The sequence below is a fragment of the Grus americana genome, unplaced genomic scaffold (genome assembly GCF_028858705.1).
Source record: "Grus americana isolate bGruAme1 unplaced genomic scaffold, bGruAme1.mat scaffold_424, whole genome shotgun sequence".
Lineage (NCBI taxonomy): Eukaryota > Metazoa > Chordata > Aves > Gruiformes > Gruidae > Grus > Grus americana.
Window position 1 is genome coordinate 2,006 of NW_026561685.1, and position 23,771 is coordinate 25,776.

The 23,771-nt window shown below is 55.2% G+C and overlaps 4 protein-coding genes across 4 annotated transcripts; all 4 read right to left on the reverse strand.

The window, feature by feature from the left end:
* Positions 1 to 4,179: 4,179 nt before the first annotated feature.
* LOC129200702 (probable G-protein coupled receptor 19) lies at positions 4,180 to 5,424 on the reverse strand. The gene has a single exon (XM_054811980.1). The coding sequence runs from the start codon at positions 5,422 to 5,424 to the stop codon at positions 4,180 to 4,182; it is 1,245 nt and encodes a 414-aa protein (XP_054667955.1).
* Positions 5,425 to 9,698: 4,274 nt separating this feature from the next.
* LOC129200704 (probable G-protein coupled receptor 19) lies at positions 9,699 to 10,943 on the reverse strand. The gene has a single exon (XM_054811981.1). It carries the CDS (start codon positions 10,941 to 10,943, stop codon positions 9,699 to 9,701), a length of 1,245 nt encoding a protein of 414 aa, XP_054667956.1.
* Positions 10,944 to 15,241: 4,298 nt separating this feature from the next.
* On the reverse strand, positions 15,242 to 16,486 carry LOC129200708 (probable G-protein coupled receptor 19). The gene has a single exon (XM_054811986.1). The coding sequence runs from the start codon at positions 16,484 to 16,486 to the stop codon at positions 15,242 to 15,244; it is 1,245 nt and encodes a 414-aa protein (XP_054667961.1).
* A 4,302-nt stretch (positions 16,487 to 20,788) lies between these two features.
* LOC129200710 (probable G-protein coupled receptor 19) lies at positions 20,789 to 22,027 on the reverse strand. The gene has a single exon (XM_054811987.1). It carries the CDS (start codon positions 22,016 to 22,018, stop codon positions 20,789 to 20,791), a length of 1,230 nt encoding a protein of 409 aa, XP_054667962.1. The 5' UTR covers positions 22,019 to 22,027.
* Between the last annotated feature and the right edge of the window lie 1,744 nt (positions 22,028 to 23,771).

Here is a 23,771-nt window from a genome sequence, read left to right on the forward strand (position 1 = left end):
GAAACACCTTCCTTAGCAATGAGAAGTACTTGTAAGTCGTTGTGTTGGTTTGCATGGCAAGGTTTTGGTAGTGGGGGGGCTGCAGGGGTGGCTTCTGTGAGAAGCTGCTGGAAGCTCCCCCTGTGTCTGACAGAGCTAATGCCAGCGGCTCCAAGATGGACCCGCCCCTGGCCAAGGCCAAGCCAATCAGCGCCTCTGTGATAACATAGTTAAGAAGGGAAAAAACCAGTTAGAGAGAGCTTTTGCAGCCAAGAGAGGAGTGAGAAGATGCAAGAAACTCTGCAGACACCCAGGTCAGCGCAGAAGGAGGGGAGAGGAGCTCCAGGCGCCGGAGCAGAGATCCCCCTGCAGCCCATGAAAGACCATGGTGAAGCAGGCTGTCCCCCTGCAGCCCATGGAGGGAGGATGAGGGGGTGTAGAGATTCCACCTGCAGCCCGTGGAGGACCCCACGCCGGAGCAGGTGGAGGCAGCTGAAGGAGGCTGTGGCCCGTGGGAAGCCCACGCTGGAGCAAGCTCCTGGCAGGACTGTGGACCCGTGGAGAGAGGAGCCCACACCAGAGCAGGTTTGCTGGCAGGACTTGTGACCCCGTGGGACCACCACCCGAGCAGTCTGCTCCTGAAGGTCTGCACCCCGTGGGAGAGACTGACGTTGGAGAAGATGTGAAGGACTGTCTCCCGTGAGAGGGACTCCATGCTGGAGCAGGGGTACGATGAGAGGAGCCCTCCCCCTGAGGACAAAGAAGCGGCAGAAACACCGTGTGATGAACTGACCGTAACCCCCATTCCCCGTCTCCCTGTGCCGCTGGGGGGTGGGGGGGCGGAGGTTGGAGCCGGGAGTGAAGTTGAGCCCGGGAAGATGGGAGGGGTGGGGGGAGGTGTTTTAAGATTTGGTTTGATTTCTCATTGCTCTACTCTGTTTTGCTTAGTAATAAATGAGATGAATTTCCTCTCTCAGTTCAGTCTGTTTTGCTCGTGATGGTAGTTAGTGAGTGATGTCTGCCTGTCCTTCTCTCGACCCACAAGCTTTTTGTTATACCTCTTCTCCCCCTGCCTAGTGAAGGAGGGAGTGATAGAGCGGCTCTGGTGGGCACCTGGCCCCCAGCCAGGGTCAACCCACCACAGTCGTATACGTCCTACTGCAAGCAGATGATTTCAGAGAAAGGCTCAGAAATAGACAGCGAGACTCTCTGGTAGAGGAGAGGCCATTGAGTTTCATGCCGATTTTGATGAATGACCCGAGTCTTTGAGGACAGGCATTTCTGTCTTCTGAGAGATACCTGTCCCTTTCAGAGGTAGAGACTGTGGTGCAGGTTCACCAACACTGGTGACCTGCAGGCTGAGTGAGCGGAATATGCCCCACTCATCCCAGAAATGAGCCGTGCTTCCCAATGTCTGTGGAAGCTGCAAAAACCCAGACCCACTTCTCACTCGACGTTACATAAACCCATCCTGTAGACCGACAGAGGAGGTGTTTCCTTCACCGAGAGGTGGAATGGGGGGGTAATATCTTCCACGCTCATAACATCTGCCTCAGGAAGGATGCTAGCAGCCCCAGCCTGCTCCCGTGCAGTCCTTAGTAACCTTGGTGTTACTGTCCCTAATATCCCTGAATCTTTTTGTTCTGGGTGTAATTTTGGAAGACCAGCCAGGTCTGGAATTTTTGAAGACAAGGCAGCACAGCGAGAGGACTGACTCCAGGCTGGGTGGGCGCTGCTCACCGTGAATCCTCCTCACGCCTTCCACAGTGAGGAAGTGTTCACCGAGAGCTGGCCATCGTATGCCTTTAAGAGTCTCTCCTGAACGCCAAGGCTGTCCCGCATGCCCTTGCCTCCTTAGTTCCCTTCCCCGTCAAGGGCAGCGTTTCCCTCTGTCACCCTGAGAACAAGGTGGCACGACCCCCTCCCCACAAAACCTGCAGAAGATTTTTTTTTCTGCATGGCAGAGTTTTGATTTAGAAGGAAAACTCTGGAGGAAGAGGTCAATGGCCTCACGCAGCTGAGATGCGGGGGGATTCCCAGCAGCGGAGCCCCGGGCCGTGTCGGCTGAACTGTCACTAGGTGCGACTGGCGTCAGCTGTTGAGGAGGATCTCTGTGCGCCCGGGAGAAAACCCTGGGAGAGGGTCGACGTCCTTACCTTGGTCAGGGACCTCCCAAGCAGCAAGTCTGACCCTTCCCAGCTCCCAGCAGAGCCCGTCCTGCAGCGACCCGAGGGCTGTGCAGGTCTGTGGGTGACCCACGGGGCAACTGAAGGGTTGCCCTGAGCAACTGACACCAACACACAACACGGAGCCTCTGGCACAGCTGTGTCACGGGGAAGCCCTTGCTCAGCTCTGGGAAGGGACCCAGTCACCTTGTCGTGGCCTTGGGATGTGCCAAATTTCTGAGCTCATCAGTCCCCTGTGGACACGATCTTTAAGGTCCCTTGTAAGCCAAACCATTCGGAGACACGAGCTGTGGGTTTGCAGGGGTCCGGGCATTGCCAGATGAGTCCAAGCCCTGTTCTTTGTAAACACCAATGGCCCAGCTTACTGTCTCCCCTTTCTCCTGGTGCCGTCAAGGAGGTCCCCTTCTTTGCTCGCCAGACCCTTGCAGTCCTCCCTCCCCCTTTCTGTCCCCTGTACAGACATTGCCTTGCCTGGGCACTGAAAAAAAACACAGAGCCTCCACAGCTCTGAGTCTGGCTAGTGAACGTCGCCACAGTGGGGAGCACAAGGCAAAAAAGGAGGCTAGAACTGACTTTAGAGGACGTTACGGCTCTGTGAGCTGCCAAACGGCTCGCTGTCAGACGGGGAGTGGTTGAAGTTGGGAGCCCTCGGTGTTTACCTCTCTGAAGCAGCACAGAGCAGTCGCCCAAGGTGGACTCTCCTTGCTTACTACACCCCCCCCCCCCCCAATGCTAAGACAATCAACGACCCGTCTGCCTTTTGGATGGTAGTTTCCACCTAGCCTGGATGCTGGAGCGACCTCTCTGTTTCTGAGCTAGCACTGAAGCACAGCTTCTGGGTCCTACCGGTGGTGGTACTCCATCCTCACGAGAGGAGCAGACACCACCGCCGTGGGGCGCAGCGGGGTGCAGAGGAGCCCCTGCCTCTCCCCGCCGTTCCCCGGCCGGCACAGCCGGTGCCGTTCCCATTCCCACCAGGAGCGAAGCTCTGCTTGGTCCCCTTGGGTTGTTTTCTCAGTGTGCTGGCGGAGAAAGAGCAGCAGGAGGCGGCTCCACCTGCAGCCGCAGCTCCCTGCCAGCTTGTCTGCTCTGGGATGGATGCCTGTTAGGGACCCATGCACACATGCGCCCGAGGAGGATGCTGCTAGGCATCCTGCAGAGCTCCTTTTCGTGCTCCTCTTTGGGAAAACCCACCACGATTTGCTGCCGCTGCCAGAGCCGTACCTCAGGAAGAGGGACTCAGGCCAGGGGATACACTAAATCGGACAGGAGAGGAGTCCCGGTGTGCCTGGTAGAGCCGTGAGCCCTTTGGATCAGCAAGGCTTCTCCCAGGCGGTGCCCACCACCCCTGGCGTCTGGGTGGGTGCACCAGGCTGGCTGTAGAAGCAGCTCGCCATAAGTCCCGGAGGGCAAGACCAAGGGGAGGACTTTTCTCAGGCAGTTTGGGCCACGAGACCTCTGGAGAGGCACAGCGCCCGAGATGCACAGGCGTTCAGCGCTGGCCTGATGCTGACCCCCCGGGGCAGTGGGAATTGTACCGCTCATGTCCGTGGGCTCAGAGTTATGCCTGCATTGCCCACGTACGGACATCTTCCCCCTGGGGTCTGAGCGAGCAGGAAAACCCCAGGGCAACAGTATTCACAGGGCTGTAACGAAAGGAAGTCTAGATGGCTTTGGGTGGATTTAGACACTTATGCATGCTGGCCAACGTGCGGTCATTGTAAACAGCAGTGGTTGCCCTTTCCCTTTTTCCCTACGTACTCATAGTGTAAGGGCTTTTCTGTTTTGGAACAAAGTTACGCTCGTGATTCAGGCAGAGTGGTTCCACAGAGTGGAACGTAACCGAAAGGAAAAGGACTGGACACATCAAAACCAACGCATTTAATAAAATAAAACATCTGTTTTTCTTCCCTAAAAGTTGCATTAAAACCCTGTAACTATACATTGGTTCAACACCGAGAGAAAGCTCCTTCTTGTGGGGGAACGTAGGAAATTTTCAAAGCAATGAAGCCAACTAGACAGGTGCATTTGGGGGATTGGACTGAATAGGCCACGCAAGCTTTTTTTCCTTTGCTTCTCTGTTAAAAGCCTCATAGACGGAGTCTTTGGTGACCGTTTTGGCCGGAGCTGGAACTTCCGCGATCCCAACATGATTTTTCTTGGCTATCCTGGAACTGGTGGTGATGGTGTACGCGTTGTTTCTGTAGCATTTCATGGCGGACATGCAACAAATCTCTTCCACCCCTCTTCTGAAGTTGGCATTGTAGATGGAGTAGATGGTTGGCTTTGAGGCTGAAGAACTGAACGAGATCCAGGTGATGGCCAGGAAAACCAAGGAGCTTGTTCTGTAGTCTGTTTCCTGCGGGTGCCACAGCTGGACCACGTAAAAAGGGAGCCAGGACAGGAGAAACACCGAGTTTAACATCAGGAACATCTTGATGGTGTTCACCTTGGTTCTTGGGACAATATTCATCGTCCTCCTGACAGTCATGCCATCGGTGCCAAATCTCCAAATGTGCTTGATGACCCTCTGGTAGAAGAGCATAATGGCGATGGATGGGATCAGCAAGACCACCAAGAGGTGGATGATACTGTAGGCAGCTCCTTCCCAAGAAGTGGGGAGAAAGAAGTTGCAGTGGTCGTCGCTGTCGGAGCCATAGAAAAAGAAAGCCGGTGATGCCAATGCAGCCTCAAAGAGCCAAGAGGCCAGAATCATTTTCTTGGCTTTCTCTCGGGACACTTTGAAGCTCAGGGGGTAGACGATAGCGTAGAACCGATCCACGCATATGGAGAGGAGCACGTACATCTGGACTCCAGGGGTGAGGTACTGTATGTACCTTACCAGCTTGCACATCACGTTCCCCAGCGGCCACCTGCCATAGGTAAACTGGAGCAGCACGAAGGGCACGCTTGCGACGCTGCTGAGAAGGTCTGCGCAAGCCACGGAGACAACAAAATAGTTGGTGGTGGATTGTATCCTCCTGCTCCTGCGGATCACTAAGCAAACGAGGGAGTTTCCAAAGATGGAAACCAGCCACAACGCTCCCAAAACCATGCTGGCTACTGCAATTTCCCCCGGCCTCAGGTCATACTGCAAGACAGTGTGGTTCCTGCTTGAGCTGGGCCCTATGGCTGACTCTGTCATCTCGTAGCCAGCTGGAGGGTTGGAGGTTTCGGGGTCGCTCTTGTTCTGCAGCAGGAGCAGTAAAGTTGGGAGAAGAAAAGGACCGCTGCTGTTATCCATGCTGTGGGCAAACATGGCCACCTCTTTTGCTCAGGCTGCATGGAGAGAGGAGAAAAGAAGAGAAGAGAAGAGAGGTTATCTTTAACAAGTATGTGTGAAACACCTTCCTTAGCAATGAGAAGTACTTGTAAGTCGTTGTGTTGGGTTTGCATGGCAAGGTTTTGGTAGTGGGGGGGGGCTGCAGGGGTGGCTTCTGTGAGAAGCTGCTGGAAGCTCCCCCTGTGTCTGACAGAGCTAATGCCAGCCGGCTCCAAGATGGACCCGCCCCTGGCCAAGGCCAAGCCAATCAGCGCCTCTGTGATAACATAGTTAAGAAGGGAAAAACCAGTTAGAGAGAGCTTTTGCAGCCAGAGAGAGGAGTGAGAAGATGCAAGAAACTCTGCAGACACCCAGGTCAGCGCAGAAGGAGGGGGAGGAGGAGCTCCAGGCGCCGGAGCAGAGATCCCCCTGCAGCCCATGGTGAAGACCATGGTGAAGCAGGCTGTCCCCCTGCAGCCCATGGAGGGAGGATGAGGGGGTGTAGAGATTCCACCTGCAGCCCGTGGAGGACCCCACGCCGGAGCAGGTGGAGGCAGCTGAAGGAGGCTGTGGCCCGTGGGAAGCCCACGCTGGAGCAAGCTCCTGGCAGGACCTGTGGACCCGTGGAGAGAGGAGCCCACACCAGAGCAGGTTTGCTGGCAGGACTTGTGACCCCGTGGGGACCCCACGCCGGAGCAGTCTGCTCCTGAAGGTCTGCACCCCGTGGGAGAGACTGACATTGGAGAAGTTTGTGAAGGACTGTCTCCCGTGAGAGGGACTCCATGCTGGAGCAGGGGTACGATGAGAGGAGCCCTCCCCCTGAGGACAAAGAAGCGGCAGAAACACCGTGTGATGAACTGACCGTAACCCCCATTCCCCGTCCCCCTGTGCTGCTGGGGGGGTGGGGGGGCGGAGGTTGGAGCCGGGAGTGAAGTTGAGCCCGGGAAGATGGGAGGGGTGGGGGGAGGTGTTTTAAGATTTGGTTTGATTTCTCATTGCTCTACTCTGTTTTGCTTAGTAATAAATGAGATGAATTTCCTCTCTCAGTTCAGTCTGTTTTGCTCGTGATGGTAGTTAGTGAGTGATGTCTGCCTGTCCTTCTCTCGACCCACAAGCTTTTTGTTATACCTCTTCTCCCCTGCCTAGTGAAGGAGGGGAGTGATAGAGCGGCTCTGGTGGGCACCTGGCCCCCAGCCAGGGTCAACCCACCACAGTCGTATACGTCCTACTGCAAGCAGATGATTTCAGAGAAAGGCTCAGAAATAGACAGCGAGACTCTCTGGTAGAGGAGAGGCCATTGAGTTTCATGCCGATTTTGATGAATGACCCGAGTCTTTGAGGACAGGCATTTCTGTCTTCTGAGAGATACCTGTCCCTTTCAGAGGTAGAGACTGTGGTGCAGGTTCACCAACACTGGTGACCTGCAGGCTGAGTGAGCGGAATATGCCCCACTCATCCCAGAAATGAGCCGTGCTTCCCAATGTCTGTGGAAGCTGCAAAAACCCAGACCCACTTCTCACTCGACGTTACATAAACCCATCCTGTAGACCGACAGAGGAGGTGTTTCCTTCACCGAGAGGTGGAATGGGGGGTAATATCTTCCACGCTCATAACATCTGCCTCAGGAAGGATGCTAGCAGCCCCAGCCTGCTCCCGTGCAGTCCTTAGTAACCTTGGTGTTACTGTCCCTAATATCCCTGAATCTTTTTGTTCTGGGCGTAATTTTGGAAGACCAGCCAGGTCTGGAATTTTTGAAGACAAGGCAGCACAGCGAGAGGACTGACTCCAGGCTGGGTGGGCGCTGCTCACCGTGAATCCTCCTCACGCCTTCCACAGTGAGGAAGTGTTCACCGAGAGCTGGCCATCGTATGCCTTTAAGAGTCTCTCCTGAACGCCAAGGCTGTCCCCGCATGCCCTTGCCTCCTTAGTTCCCTTCCCCGTCAAGGGCAGCGTTTCCCTCTGTCACCCTGAGAACAAGGTGGCACGACCCCCTCCCCACAAAACCTGCAGAAGATTTTTTTTTTCTGCATGGCAGAGTTTTGATTTAGAAGGAAAACTCTGGAGGAAGAGGTCAATGGCCTCACGCAGCTGAGATGCGGGGGGATTCCCAGCAGCGGAGCCCCGGGCCGTGTCGGCTGAACTGTCACTAGGTGCGACTGGCGTCAGCTGTTGAGGAGGATCTCTGTGCGCCCGGGAGAAAACCCTGGGAGAGGGTCGACGTCCTTACCTTGGTCAGGGACCTCCCAAGCAGCAAGTCTGACCCTTCCCAGCTCCCAGCAGAGCCCGTCCTGCAGCGACCCGAGGGCTGTGCAGGTCTGTGGGTGACCCACGGGGCAACTGAAGGGTTGCCCTGAGCAACTGACACCAACACACAACACGGAGCCTCTGGCACAGCTGTGTCACGGGGAAGCCCTTGCTCAGCTCTGGGAAGGGACCCAGTCACCTTGTCGTGGCCTTGGGATGTGCCAAATTTCTGAGCTCATCAGTCCCCTGTGGACACGATCTTTAAGGTCCCTTGTAAGCCAAACCATTCGGAGACACGAGCTGTGGGTTTGCAGGGGTGCGGGCATTGCCAGATGAGTCCAAGCCCTGTTCTTTGTAAACACCAATGGGCCAGCTTACTGTCTCCCCTTTCTCCTGGTGCCGTCAAGGAGGTCCCCTTCTTTGCTCGCCAGACCCTTGCAGTCCTCCCTCCCCCTTTCTGTCCCCTGTACAGACATTGCCTTGCCTGGGCACTGAAAAAAACACAGAGCCTCCACAGCTCTGAGTCTGGCTAGTGAACGTCGCCACAGTGGGGAGCACAAGGCAAAAAAGGAGGCTAGAACTGACTTTAGAGGACGTTACGGCTCTGTGAGCTGCCAAACGGCTCGCTGTCAGACGGGGAGTGGTTGAAGTTGGGAGCCCTCGGTGTTTACCTCTCTGAAGCAGCACAGAGCAGTCGCCCAAGGTGGACTCTCCTTGCTTACTACACCCCCCCCCCCCCCAATGCTAAGACAATCAACGACCCGTCTGCCTTTTGGATGGTAGTTTCCACCTAGCCTGGATGCTGGAGCGACCTCTCTGTTTCTGAGCTAGCACTGAAGCACAGCTTCTGGGTCCTACCGGTGGTGGTACTCCATCCTCACGAGAGGAGCAGACACCACCGCCGTGGGGCGCAGCGGGGTGCAGAGGAGCCCCTGCCTCTCCCCGCTGTTCCCCGGCCGGCACAGCCGGTGCCGTTCCCCTTCCCACCAGGAGCGAAGCTCTGCTTGGTCCCCTTGGGTTGTTTTCTCAGTGTGCTGGCGGAGAAAGAGCAGCAGGAGGCGGCTCCACCTGCAGCCGCAGCTCCCTGCCAGCTTGTCTGCTCTGGGATGGATGCCTGTTAGGGACCCATGCACACATGCGCCCGAGGAGGATGCTGCTAGGCATCCTGCAGAGCTCCTTTTCGTGCTCCTCTTTGGGAAAACCCACCACGATTTGCTGCCGCTGCCAGAGCCGTACCTCAGGAAGAGGGACTCAGGCCAGGGGATACACTAAATCGGACAGGAGAGGAGTCCCGGTGTGCCTGGTAGAGCCGTGAGCCCTTTTGATCAGCAAGGCTTCTCCCAGGCGGTGCCCACCACCCCTGGCGTCTGGGTGGGTGCACCAGGCTGGCTGTAGAAGCAGCTCGCCATAAGTCCCGGAGGGCAAGACCAAGGGGAGGACTTTTCTCAGGCAGTTTGGGCCACGAGACCTCTGGAGAGGCACAGCGCCCGAGATGCACAGGCGTTCAGCGCTGGCCTGATGCTGACCCCCCCGGGGCAGTGGGAATTGTACCGCTCATGTCCGTGGGCTCAGAGTTATGCCTGCATTGCCCACGTACGGACATCTTCCCCCTGGGGTCTGAGCGAGCAGGAAAACCCCAGGGCAACAGTATTCACAGGGCTGTAACGAAAGGAAGTCTAGATGGCTTTGGGTGGATTTAGACACTTATGCATGCTGGCCAACGTGCGGTCATTGTAAACAGCAGTGGTTGCCCTTTCCCTTTTTCCCTACGTACTCATAGTGTAAGGGCTTTTCTGTTTTGGAACAAAGTTACGCTCGTGATTCAGGCAGAGTGGTTCCACAGAGTGGAACGTAACCGAAAGGAAAAGGACTGGACACATCAAAACCAACGCATTTAATAAAATAAAACATCTGTTTTTCTTCCCTAAAAGTTGCATTAAAAACCTGTAACTATACATTGGTTCAACACCGAGAGAAAGCTCCTTCTTGTGGGGGAACGTAGGAAATTTTCAAAGCAATGAAGCCAACTAGACAGGTGCATTTGGGGGATTGGACTGAATAGGCCACGCAAGCTTTTTTTCCTTTGCTTCTCTGTTAAAAGCCTCATAGACGGAGTCTTTGGTGACCGTTTTGGCCGGAGCTGGAACTTCCGCGATCCCAACATGATTTTTCTTGGCTATCCTGGAACTGGTGGTGATGGTGTACGCGTTGTTTCTGTAGCATTTCATGGCGGACATGCAACAAATCTCTTCCACCCCTCTTCTGAAGTTGGCATTGTAGATGGAGTAGATGGTTGGCTTTGAGGCTGAAGAACTGAACGAGATCCAGGTGATGGCCAGGAAAACCAAGGAGCTTGTTCTGTAGTCTGTTTCCTGCGGGTGCCACAGCTGGACCACGTAAAAAGGGAGCCAGGACAGGAGAAACACCGAGTTTAACATCAGGAACATCTTGATGGTGTTCACCTTGGTTCTTGGGACAATATTCATCGTCCTCCTGACAGTCATGCCATCGGTGCCAAATCTCCAAATGTGCTTGATGACCCTCTGGTAGAAGAGCATAATGGCGATGGATGGGATCAGCAAGACCACCAAGAGGTGGATGATACTGTAGGCAGCTCCTTCCCAAGAAGTGGGGAGAAAGAAGTTGCAGTGGTCGTTGCTGTCGGAGCCATAGAAAAAGAAAGCCGGTGATGCCAATGCAGCCTCAAAGAGCCAAGAGGCCAGAATCATTTTCTTGGCTTTCTCTCGGGACACTTTGAAGCTCAGGGGGTAGACGATAGTGTAGAACCGATCCACGCATATGGAGAGGAGCACGTACATCTGGACGCCAGGGGTGAGGTACTGTATGTACCTTACCAGCTTGCACATCACGTTCCCCAGCGGCCACCTGCCATAGGTAAACTGGAGCAGCACGAAGGGCACGCTTGCGACGCTGCTGAGAAGGTCTGCGCAAGCCATGGAGACGACAAAATAGTTGGTGGTGGATTGTGTCCTCCTGCTCCTGCGGATCACTAAGCAAACGAGGGAGTTTCCAAAGATGGAAACCAGCCACAACGCTCCCAAAACCATGCTGGCTACTGCAATTTCCCCCGGCCTCAGGTCATACTGCAAGACAGTGTGGTTCCTGCTTGAGCTGGGCCCTATGGCTGACTCTGTCATCTCGTAGCCAGCTGGAGGGTTGGAGGTTTCGGGGTCGCTCTTGTTCTGCAGCAGGAGCAGTAAAGTTGGGAGAAGAAAAGGACCGCTGCTGTTATCCATGCTGTGGGCAAACATGGCCACCTCTTTTGCTCAGGCTGCATGGAGAGAGGAGAAAAGAAGAGAAGAGAAGAGAAGAGAAGAGAAGAGATGAGAAGAGAGGTTATCTTTAACAAGTATGTGTGAAACACCTTCCTTAGCAATGAGAAGTACTTGTAAGTCGTTGTGTTGGGTTTGCATGGCAAGGTTTTGGTAGTGGGGGGGGGGCTGCAGGGGTGGCTTCTGTGAGAAGCTGCTGGAAGCTCCCCCTGTGTCTGACAGAGCTAATGCCAGCCGGCTCCAAGATGGACCCGCCCCTGGCCAAGGCCAAGCCAATCAGCGCCTCTGTGATAACATAGTTAAGAAGGGAAAAACCAGCTAGAGAGAGCTTTTGCAGCCAGAGAGAGGAGTGAGAAGATGCAAGAAACTCTGCAGACACCCAGGTCAGCGCAGAAGGAGGGGGAGGAGGAGCTCCAGGCGCCGGAGCAGAGATCCCCCTGCAGCCCATGGTGAAGACCATGGTGAAGCAGGCTGTCCCCCTGCAGCCCATGGAGGGAGGATGAGGGGGTGTAGAGATTCCACCTGCAGCCCGTGGAGGACCCCACGCCGGAGCAGGTGGAGGCAGCTGAAGGAGGCTGTGGCCCGTGGGAAGCCCACGCTGGAGCAAGCTCCTGGCAGGACCTGTGGACCCGTGGAGAGAGGAGCCCACACCAGAGCAGGTTTGCTGGCAGGACTTGTGACCCCGTGGGGACCCCACGCCGGAGCAGTCTGCTCCTGAAGGTCTGCACCCCGTGGGAGAGACTGACGTTGGAGAAGTTTGTGAAGGACTGTCTCCCGTGAGAGGGACTCCATGCTGGAGCAGGGGTACGATGAGAGGAGCCCTCCCCCTGAGGACAAAGAAGCGGCAGAAACACCGTGTGATGAACTGACCGTAACCCCCATTCCCCGTCCCCTGTGCCGCTGGGGGGGTGGGGGGGCGGAGGTGGGAGCCGGGAGTGAAGTTGAGCCCGGGACGATGGGAGGGGTGGGGGGAGGTGTTTTAAGATGTGGTTTGATTTCTCATTGCTCTACTCTGTTTTGCTTAGTAATAAATGAGATGAATTTCCTCTCTCAGTTCAGTCTGTTTTGCTCGTGATGGTAGTTAGTGAGTGATGTCTGCCTGTCCTTCTCTCGACCCACAAGCTTTTTGTTATACCTCTTCTCCCCTGCCTAGTGAAGGAGGGGAGTGATAGAGCGGCTCTGGTGGGCACCTGGCCCCCAGCCAGGGTCAACCCACCACAGTCGTATACGTCCTACTGCAAGCAGATGATTTCAGAGAAAGGCTCAGAAATAGACAGCGAGACTCTCTGGTAGAGGAGAGGCCATTGAGTTTCATGCCGATTTTGATGAATGACCCGAGTCTTTGAGGACAGGCATTTCTGTCTTCTGAGAGATACCTGTCCCTTTCAGAGGTAGAGACTGTGGTGCAGGTTCACCAACACTGGTGACCTGCAGGCTGAGTGAGCGGAATATGCCCCACTCATCCCAGAAATGAGCCGTGCTTCCCAATGTCTGTGGAAGCTGCAAAAACCCAGACCCACTTCTCACTCGACGTTACATAAACCCATCCTGTAGACCGACAGAGGAGGTGTTTCCTTCACCGAGAGGTGGAATGGGGGGTAATATCTTCCACGCTCATAACATCTGCCTCAGGAAGGATGCTAGCAGCCCCAGCCTGCTCCCGTGCAGTCCTTAGTAACCTTGGTGTTACTGTCCCTAATATCCCTGAATCTTTTTGTTCTGGGTGTAATTTTGGAAGACCAGCCAGGTCTGGAATTTTTGAAGACAAGGCAGCACAGTGAGAGGACTGACTCCAGGCTGGGTGGGCGCTGCTCACCGTGAATCCTCCTCACGCCTTCCACAGTGAGGAAGTGTTCACCGAGAGCTGGCCATCGTATGCCTTTAAGAGTCTCTCCTGAACGCCAAGGCTGTCCCCGCATGCCCTTGCCTCCTTAGTTCCCTTCCCCGTCAAGGGCAGCGTTTCCCTCTGTCACCCTGAGAACAAGGTGGCACGACCCCCTCCCCACAAAACCTGCAGAAGATTTTTTTTTCTGCATGGCAGAGTTTTGATTTAGAAGGAAAACTCTGGAGGAAGAGGTCAATGGCCTCACGCAGCTGAGATGCGGGGGGATTCCCAGCAGCGGAGCCCCGGGCCGTGTCGGCTGAACTGTCACTAGGTGCGACTGGCGTCAGCTGTTGAGGAGGATCTCTGTGCGCCCGGGAGAAAACCCTGGGAGAGGGTCGACGTCCTTACCTTGGTCAGGGACCTCCCAAGCAGCAAGTCTGACCCTTCCCAGCTCCCAGCAGAGCCCGTCCTGCAGCGACCCGAGGGCTGTGCAGGTCTGTGGGTGACCCACGGGGCAACTGAAGGGTTGCCCTGAGCAACTGACACCAACACACAACACGGAGCCTCTGGCACAGCTGTGTCACAGGGAAGCCCTTGCTCAGCTCTGGGAAGGGACCCAGTCACCTTGTCGTGGCCTTGGGATGTGCCAAATTTCTGAGCTCATCAGTCCCCTGTGGACACGATCTTTAAGGTCCCTTGTAAGCCAAACCATTCGGAGACACGAGCTGTGGGTTTGCAGGGGTGCGGGCATTGCCAGATGAGTCCAAGCCCTGTTCTTTGTAAACACCAATGGGCCAGCTTACTGTCTCCCCTTTCTCCTGGTGCCGTCAAGGAGGTCCCCTTCTTTGCTCGCCAGACCCTTGCAGTCCTCCCTCCCCCTTTCTGTCCCCTGTACAGACATTGCCTTGCCTGGGCACTGAAAAAAACACAGAGCCTCCACAGCTCTGAGTCTGGCTAGTGAACGTCGCCACAGTGGGGAGCACAAGGCAAAAAAGGAGGCTAGAACTGACTTTAGAGGACGTTACGGCTCTGTGAGCTGCCAAACGGCTCGCTGTCAGACGGGGAGTGGTTGAAGTTGGGAGCCCTCGGTGTTTACCTCTCTGAAGCAGCACAGAGCAGTCGCCCAAGGTGGACTCTCCTTGCTTACTACACCCCCCCCCCCCCCCAATGCTAAGACAATCAACGACCCGTCTGCCTTTTGGATGGTAGTTTCCACCTAGCCTGGATGCTGGAGCGACCTCTCTGTTTCTGAGCTAGCACTGAAGCACAGCTTCTGGGTCCTACCGGTGGTGGTACTCCATCCTCACGAGAGGAGCAGACACCACCGCCGTGGGGCGCAGCGGGGTGCAGAGGAGCCCCTGCCTCTCCCCGCCGTTCCCCAGCCGGCACAGCCGGTGCCGTTCCCCTTCCCACCAGGAGCGAAGCTCTGCTTGGTCCCCTTGGGTTGTTTTCTCAGTGTGCTGGCGGAGAAAGAGCAGCAGGAGGCGGCTCCACCTGCAGCCGCAGCTCCCTGCCAGCTTGTCTGCTCTGGGATGGATGCCTGTTAGGGACCCATGCACACATGCGCCCGAGGAGGATGCTGCTAGGCATCCTGCAGAGCTCCTTTTCGTGCTCCTCTTTGGGAAAACCCATCACGATTTGCTGCCGCTGCCAGAGCCGTACCTCAGGAAGAGGGACTCAGGCCAGGGGATACACTAAATCGGACAGGAGAGGAGTCCCGGTGTGCCTGGTAGAGCCGTGAGCCCTTTTGATCAGCAAGGCTTCTCCCAGGCGGTGCCCACCACCCCTGGCGTCTGGGTGGGTGCACCAGGCTGGCTGTAGAAGCAGCTCGCCATAAGTCCCGGAGGGCAAGACCAAGGGGAGGACTTTTCTCAGGCAGTTTGGGCCACGAGACCTCTGGAGAGGCACAGCGCCCGAGATGCACAGGCGTTCAGCGCTGGCCTGATGCTGACCCCCCGGGGCAGTGGGAATTGTACCGCTCATGTCCGTGGGCTCAGAGTTATGCCTGCATTGCCCACGTACGGACATCTTCCCCCTGGGGTCTGAGCGAGCAGGAAAACCCCAGGGCAACAGTATTCACAGGGCTGTAACGAAAGGAAGTCTAGATGGCTTTGGGTGGATTTAGACACTTATGCATGCTGGCCAACGTGCGGTCATTGTAAACAGCAGTGGTTGCCCTTTCCCTTTTTCCCTACGTACTCATAGTGTAAGGGCTTTTCTGTTTTGGAACAAAGTTACGCTCGTGATTCAGGCAGAGTGGTTCCACAGAGTGGAACGTAACCGAAAGGAAAAGGACTGGACACATCAAAACCAACGCATTTAATAAAATAAAACATCTGTTTTTCTTCCCTAAAAGTTGCATTAAAACCCTGTAACTATACATTGGTTCAACACCGAGAGAAAGCTCCTTCTTGTGGGGGAACATAGGAAATTTTCAAAGCAATGAAGCCAACTAGACAGGTGCATTTGGGGGATTGGACTGAATAGGCCACGCAAGCTTTTTTTCCTCTGCTTCTCTGTTAAAAGCCTCATAGACGGAGTCTTTGGTGACCGTTTTGGCCGGAGCTGGAACTTCCGCGATCCCAACATGATTTTTCTTGGCTATCCTGGAACTGGTGGTGATGGTGTACGCGTTGTTTCTGTAGCATTTCATGGCGGACATGCAACAAATCTCTTCCACCCCTCTTCTGAAGTTGGCATTGTAGATGGAGTAGATGGTTGGCTTTGAGGCTGAAGAACTGAACGAGATCCAGGTGATGGCCAGGAAAACCAAGGAGCTTGTTCTGTAGTCTGTTTCCTGCGGGTGCCACAGCTGGACCACGTAAAAAGGGAGCCAGGACAGGAGAAACACCGAGTTTAACATCAGGAACATCTTGATGGTGTTCACCTTGGTTCTTGGGACAATATTCATCGTCCTCCTGACAGTCATGCCATCGGTGCCAAATCTCCAAATGTGCTTGATGACCCTCTGGTAGAAGAGCATAATGGCGATGGATGGGATCAGCAAGACCACCAAGAGGTGGATGATACTGTAGGCAGCTCCTTCCCAAGAAGTGGGGAGAAAGAAGTTGCAGTGGTCGTCGCTGTCGGAGCCATAGAAAAAGAAAGCCGGTGATGCCAATGCAGCCTCAAAGAGCCAAGAGGCCAGAATCATTTTCTTGGCTTTCTCTCGGGACACTTTGAAGCTCAGGGGGTAGACGATAGCGTAGAACCGATCCACGCATATGGAGAGGAGCACGTACATCTGGACGCCAGGGGTGAGGTACTGTATGTACCTTACCAGCTTGCACATCACGTTCCCCAGCGGCCACCTGCCATAGGTAAAGTGGAGCAGCACGAAGGGCACGCTTGCGACGCTGCTGAGAAGGTCTGCGCAAGCCACGGAGACAACAAAATAGTTGGTGGTGGATTGTATCCTCCTGCTCCTGCGGATCACTAAGCAAACGAGGGAGTTTCCAAAGATGGAAACCAGCCACAACGCTCCCAAAACCATGCTGGCTACTGCAATTTCCCCCGGCCTCAGGTCATACTGCAAGACAGTGTGGTTCCTGCTTGAGCTGGGCCCTATGGCTGACTCTGTCATCTCGTAGCCAGCTGGAGGGTTGGAGGTTTCGGGGTCGCTCTTGTTCTGCAGCAGGAGCAGTAAAGTTGGGAGAAGAAAAGGACCGCTGCTGTTATCCATGCTGTGGGCAAACATGGCCACCTCTTTTGCTCAGGCTGCATGGAGAGAGAAGAAAAGAAGAGAAGAGAAGAGAAGAGAAGAGAAGAGAAGAGAAGAGAAGAGAGGTTATCTTTAACAAGTATGTGTGAAACACCTTCCTTAGCAATGAGAAGTACTTGTAAGTCGTTGTGTTGGGTTTGCATGGCAAGGTTTTGGTAGTGGGGGGGGGCTGCAGGGGTGGCTTCTGTGAGAAGCTGCTGGAAGCTTCCCCTGTGTCTGACAGAGCTAATGCCAGCCGGCTCCAAGATGGACCCGCCCCTGGCCAAGGCCAAGCCAATCAGCGCCTCTGTGATAACATAGTTAAGAAGGGAAAAACCAGTTAGGGAGAGCTTTTGCAGCCAGAGAGAGGAGTGAGAAGATGCAAGAAACTCTGCAGACACCCAGGTCAGCGCAGAAGGAGGGGGAGGAGGAGCTCCAGGCGCCGGAGCAGAGATCCCCCTGCAGCCCATGGTGAAGACCATGGTGAAGCAGGCTGTCCCCCTGCAGCCCATGGAGGGAGGATGAGGGGGTGTAGAGATTCCACCTGCAGCCCGTGGAGGACCCCACGCCGGAGCAGGTGGAGGCAGCTGAAGGAGGCTGTGGCCCGTGGGAAGCCCACGCTGGAGCAAGCTCCTGGCAGGACCTGTGGACCCGTGGAGAGAGGAGCCCACACCAGAGCAGGTTTGCTGGCAGGACTTGTGACCCCGTGGGGACCCCACGCCGGAGCAGTCTGCTCCTGAAGGTCTGCACCCCGTGGGAGAGACTGACGTTGGAGAAGTTTGTGAAGGACTGTCTCCCGTGAGAGGGACTCCATGCTGGAGCAGGGGTACGATGAGAGGAGCCCTCCCCCTGAGGACAAAGAAGCGGCAGAAACACCGTGTGATGAACTGACCGTAACCCCCATTCCCCGTCCCCCTGTGCCGCTGGGGGGGGTGGGGGGGCGGAGGTTGGAGCCGGGAGTGAAGTTGAGCCCGGGAAGATGGGAGGGGTGGGGGGAGGTGTTTTAAGATTTGGTTTGATTTCTCATTGCTCTACTCTGTTTTGCTTAGTAATAAATGAGATGAATTTCCTCTCTCAGTTCAGTCTGTTTTGCTCGTGATGGTAGTTAGTGAGTGATGTCTGCCTGTCCTTCTCTCGACCCACAAGCTTTTTGTTATACCTTTTCTCCCCTGCCTAGTGAAGGAGGGGAGTGATAGAGCGGCTCTGGTGGGCACCTGGCCCCCAGCCAGGGTCAACCCACCACAGTCGTATACGTCCTACTGCAAGCAGATGATTTCAGAGAAAGGCTCAGAAATAGACAGCGAGACTCTCTGGTAGAGGAGAGGCCATTGAGTTTCATGCCGATTTTGATGAATGACCCGAGTCTCTGAGGACAGGCATTTCTGTCTTCTGAGAGATACCTGTCCCTTTCAGAGGTAGAGACTGTGGTGCAGGTTCACCAACACTGGTGACCTGCAGGCTGAGTGAGCGGAATATGCCCCACTCATCCCAGAAATGAGCCGTGCTTCCCAATGTCTGTGGAAGCTGCAAAAACCCAGACCCACTTCTCACTCGACGTTACATAAACCCATCCTGTAGACCGACAGAGGAGGTGTTTCCTTCACCGAGAGGTGGAATGGGGGGTAATATCTTCCACGCTCATAACATCTGCCTCAGGAAGGATGCTAGCAGCCCCAGCCTGCTCCCGTGCAGTCCTTAGTAACCTTGGTGTTACTGTCCCTAATATCCCTGAATCTTTTTGTTCTGGGCGTAATTTTGGAAGACCAGCCAGGTCTGGAATTTTTGAAGACAAGGCAGCACAGCGAGAGGACTGACTCCAGGCTGGGTGGGCGCTGCTCACCGTGAATCCTCCTCACGCCTTCCACAGTGAGGAAGTGTTCACCGAGAGCTGGCCATCGTATGCCTTTAAGAGTCTCTCCTGAACGCCAAGGCTGTCCCCGCACGCCCTTGCCTCCTTAGTTCCCTTCCCCGTCAAGGGCAGCGTTTCCCTCTGTCACCCTGAGAACAAGGTGGCACGACCCCCTCCCCACAAAACCTGCAGAAGATTTTTTTTCTGCATGGCAGAGTTTTGATTTAGAAGGAAAACTCTGGAGGAAGAGGTCAATGGCCTCACGCAGCTGAGATGCGGGGGGATTCCCAGCAGCGGAGCCCCGGGCCGTGTCGGCTGAACTGTCACTAGGTGCGACTGGCGTCAGCTGTTGAGGAGGATCTCTGTGCGCCCGGGAGAAAACCCTGGGAGAGGGTCGACGTCCTTACCTTGGTCAGGGACCTCCCAAGCAGCAAGTCTGACCCTTCCCAGCTCCCAGCAGAGCCCGTCCTGCAGCGACCCGAGGGCTGTGCAGGTCTGTGGGTGACCCACGGGGCAACTGAAGGGTTGCCCTGAGCAACTGACACCAACACACAACACGGAGCCTCTGGCACAGCTGTGTCACGGGGAAGCCCTTGCTCAGCTCTGGGAAGGGACCCAGTCACCTTGTCGTGGCCTTGGGATGTGCCAAATTTCTGAGCTCATCAGTCCCCTGTGGACACGATCTTTAAGGTCCCTTGTAAGCCAAACCATTCGGAGACACGAGCTGTGGGTTTGCAGGGGTCCGGGCATTGCCAGATGAGTCCAAGCCCTGTTCTTTGTAAACACCAATGGCCCAGCTTACTGTCTCCCCTTTCTCCTGGTGCCGTCAAGGAGGTCCCCTTCTTTGCTCGCCAGACCCTTGCAGTCCTCCCTCCCCCTTTCTGTCCCCTGTACAGACATTGCCTTGCCTGGGCACTGAAAAAAACACAGAGCCTCCACAGCTCTGAGTCTGGCTAGTGAACGTCGCCACAGTGGGGAGCACAAGGCAAAAAAGGAGGCTAGAACTGACTTTAGAGGACGTTACGGCTCTGTGAGCTGCCAAACGGCTCGCTGTCAGACGGGGAGTGCTTGAAGTTGGGAGCCCTCGGTGTTTACCTCTCTGAAGCAGCACAGAGCAGTCGCCCAAGGTGGACTCTCCTTGCTTACTACACCCCCCTCCCCCCCAATGCTAAGACAATCAACGACCCGTCTGCCTTTTGGATGGTAGTTTCCACCTAGCCTGGATGCTGGAGCGACCTCTCTGTTTCTGAGCTAGCACTGAAGCACAGCTTCTGGGTCCTACCGGTGGTGGTACTCCATCCTCACGAGAGGAGCAGACACCACCGCCGTGGGGCGCAGCGGGGTGCAGAGGAGCCCCTGCCTCTCCCCGCCGTTCCCCGGCCGGCACAGCCGGTGCCGTTCCCCTTCCCACCAGGAGCGAAGCTCTGCTTGGTCCCCTTGGGTTGTTTTCTCAGTGTGCTGGCGGAGAAAGAGCAGCAGGAGGCGGCTCCACCTGCAGCCGCAGCTCCCTGCCAGCTTGTCTGCTCTGGGATGGATGCCTGTTAGGGACCCATGCACACATGCGCCCGAGGAGGATGCTGCTAGGCATCCTGCAGAGCTCCTTTTCGTGCTCCTCTTTGGGAAAACCCACCACGATTTGCTGCCGCTGCCAGAGCCGTACGTCAGGAAGAGGGACTCAGGCCAGGGGATACACTAAATCGGACAGGAGAGGAGTCCCGGTGTGCCTGGTAGAGCCGTGAGCCCTTTTGATCAGCAAGGCTTCTCCCAGGCAGTGCCCACCACCCCTGGCGTCTGGGTGGGTGCACCAGGCTGGCTGTAGAAGCAGCTCGCCATAAGTCCCGGAGGGCAAGACCAAGGGGAGGACTTTTCTCAGGCAGTTTGGGCCACGAGACCTCTGGAGAGGCACAGCGCCCGAGATGCACAGGCGTTCAGCGCTGGCCTGATGCTGACCCCCCGGGGCAGTGGGAATTGTACCGCTCATGTCCGTGGGCTCAGAGTTATGCCTGCATTGCCCACGTACGGACATCTTCCCCCTGGGGTCTGAGCGAGCAGGAAAACCCCAGGGCAACAGTATTCACAGGGCTGTAACGAAAGGAAGTCTAGATGGCTTTGGGTGCATTTAGACACTTATGCATGCTGGCCAACGTGCGGTCATTATAAACAGCAGTGGTTGCCCTTTCCCTTTTTCCCTACGTACTCATAGTGTAAGGGCTTTTCTGTTTTGGAACAAAGTTACGCTCGTGATTCAGGCAGAGTGGTTCCACAGAGTGGAACGTAACCGAAAGGAAAAGGACTGGACACATCAAAACCAACGCATTTAATAAAATAAAACATCTGTTTTTCTTCCCTAAAAGTTGCATTAAAAACCTGTAACTATACATTGGTTCAACACCGAGAGAAAGCTCCTTCTTGTGCGGGAACGTAGGAAATTTTCAAAGCAATGAATCCGACTAGACAAATGTATTTGGGGGATTGGACTGAATAGGCCATGCAAGCTTTTTTTCCTTTGCTTCTCTGTTAAAAGCCTCATAGACGGAGTCTTTGGTGACCGTTTTGGCCGGAGCTGGAACTTCCGCGATCCCAACGTGATTTTTCTTGGCTATCCTGGAACTGGTGGTGATGGTGTACGCATTGCTTCTGTAGCATTTCATGGCGGACATGCAAAAAGTCTCTTTCATCCCTCTTCTGAAGTTGGCATTGTAGATGGAGTAGATGGTTGGCTTTGAGGCTGAAGAACTGAACGAGATCCAAGTGATGGCCAGGAAAACCAAGGAGCTTGTTCTGTAGTCTGTTTCCTGCGGGTGCCACAGCTGGACCACGTAAAAAGGGAGCCAGGACAGGAGAAACACCGAGTTTAACATCAGGAACATCTTGATGGTGTTCACCTTGGTTCTTGGGACAATATTCATTGTCCTCCTGACAGTCATGCCATCGGTGCCAAATCTCCAAATGTGCTTGATGACCTTCTGGTAGAAGAGCATAATGGCGATGGATGGGATCAGCAAGACCACCAAGAGGTGGATGATACTGTAGGCAGCTCCTTCCCAAGAAGTGGGGAGAAAGAAGTTGCAGTGGTCGTCGCTGTCGGAGCCATAGAAAAAGAAAGCCGGTGATGCCAATGCAGCCTCAAAGAGCCAAGAGGCCAGAATCATTTTCTTGGCTTTCTCTCGGGACACTTTGAAGCTCAGGGGGTAGACGATAGTGTAGAACCGATCCACGCATATGGAGAGGAGCACGTATATCTGGACGCCAGGGGTGAGGTACTGTATGTACCTTACCAGCTTGCACATCACGTTCCCCAGCGGCCACCTGCCATAGGTAAACTGGAGCAGCACGAAGGGCACGCTTGCGACGCTGCTGAGAAGGTCTGCGCAAGCCATGGAGACGACAAAATAGTTGGTGGTGGATTGTGTCCTCCTGCTCCTGCGGATCACTAAGCAAACGAGGGAGTTTCCAAAGATGGAAACCAGCCACAACGCTCCCAAAACCATGCTGGCTACTGCAATTTCCCCCGGCCTCAGGTCATACTGCAAGACAGTGTGGTTCCTGCTTGAGCTGGGCCCTATGGCTGACTCTGTCATCTCGTAGCCAGCTGGAGGGTTGGAGGTTTCGGGGTCGCTCTTGTTCTGCAGCAGGAGCAGTAAAGTTGGGAGAAGAAAAGGACCGCTGCTGTTATCCATGCTGTGGGCAAACACGGCCACCTCTTTTGCTCAGGCTGCATGGAGAGAGGAGAAAAGAAGAGAAGAGAAGAGAGGTTATCTTTAACAAGTATGTGTGAAACACCTTCCTTAGCAATGAGAAGTACTTGTAAGTCGTTGTGTTGGGTTTGCATGGCAAGGTTTTGGTAGTGGGGGGGGGCTGCAGGGGTGGCGTCTGTGAGAAGCTGCTGGAAGCTTCCCCTGTGTCTGACAGAGCTAATGCCAGCCGGCTCCAAGATGGACCCGCCCCTGGCCAAGGCCAAGCCAATCAGCGCCTCTGTGATAACATAGTTAAGAAGGGAAAAACCAGTTAGAGAGAGCTTTTGCAGCCGGAGAGAGGAGTGAGAAGATGCAAGAAACTCTGCAGACACCCAGGTCAGCGCAGAAGGAGGGGGAGGAGGAGCTCCAGGCGCCGGAGCAGAGATCCCCCTGCAGCCCATGGTGAAGACCATGGTGAAGCAGGCTGTCCCCCTGCAGCCCATGGAGGGAGGATGAGGGGGTGTAGAGATTCCACCTGCAGCCCGTGGAGGACCCCACGCCGGAGCAGGTGGAGGCAGCTGAAGGAGGCTGTGGCCCGTGGGAAGCCCACGCTGGAGCAAGCTCCTGGCAGGACCTGTGGACCCGTGGAGAGAGGAGCCCACACCAGAGCAGGTTTGCTGGCAGGACTTGTGACCCCGTGGGGACCCCACGCCGGAGCAGTCTGCTCCTGAAGGTCTGCACCCCGTGGGAGAGACTGACGTTGGAGAAGTTTGTGAAGGACTGTCTCCCGTGAGAGGGACTCCATGCTGGAGCAGGGGTACGATGAGAGGAGCCCTCCCCCTGAGGACAAAGAAGCGGCAGAAACACCGTGTGATGAACTGACCGTAACCCCCATTCCCCGTCCCCCTGTGCCGCTGGGGGGGTGGGGGGGCGGAGGTTGAAGCCGGGAGTGAAGTTGAGCCCGGGAAGATGGGAGGGGTGGGGGGGAGGTGTTTTACGATTTGGTTTGATTTCTCATTGCTCTACTCTGTTTTGCTTAGTAATAAATGAGATGAATTTCCTCTCTCAGTTCAGTCTGTTTTGCTCGTGATGGTAGTTAGTGAGTGATGTCTGCCTGTCCTTCTCTCGACCCACAAGCTTTTTGTTATACCTCTTCTCCCCTGCCTAGTGAAGGAGGGGAGTGATAGAGCGGCTCTGGTGGGCACCTGGCCCCCAGCCAGGGTCAACCCACCACAGTCGTATACGTCCTACTGCAAGCAGATGATTTCAGAGAAAGGCTCAGAAATAGACAGCGAGACTCTCTGGTAGAGGAGAGGCCATTGAGTTTCATGCCGATTTTGATGAATGACCCGAGTCTTTGAGGACAGGCATTTCTGTCTTCTGAGAGATACCTGTCCCTTTCAGAGGTAGAGACTGTGGTGCAGGTTCACCAACACTGGTGACCTGCAGGCTGAGTGAGCGGAATATGCCCCACTCATCCCAGAAATGAGCCGTGCTTCCCAATGTCTGTGGAAGCTGCAAAAACCCAGACCCACTTCTCACTCGACGTTACATAAACCCATCCTGTAGACCGACAGAGGAGGTGTTTCCTTCACCGAGAGGTGGAATGGGGGGTAATATCTTCCACGCTCATAACATCTGCCTCAGGAAGGATGCTAGCAGCCCCAGCCTGCTCCCGTGCAGTCCTTAGTAACCTTGGTGTTACTGTCCCTAATATCCCTGAATCTTTTTGTTCTGGGTGTAATTTTGGAAGACC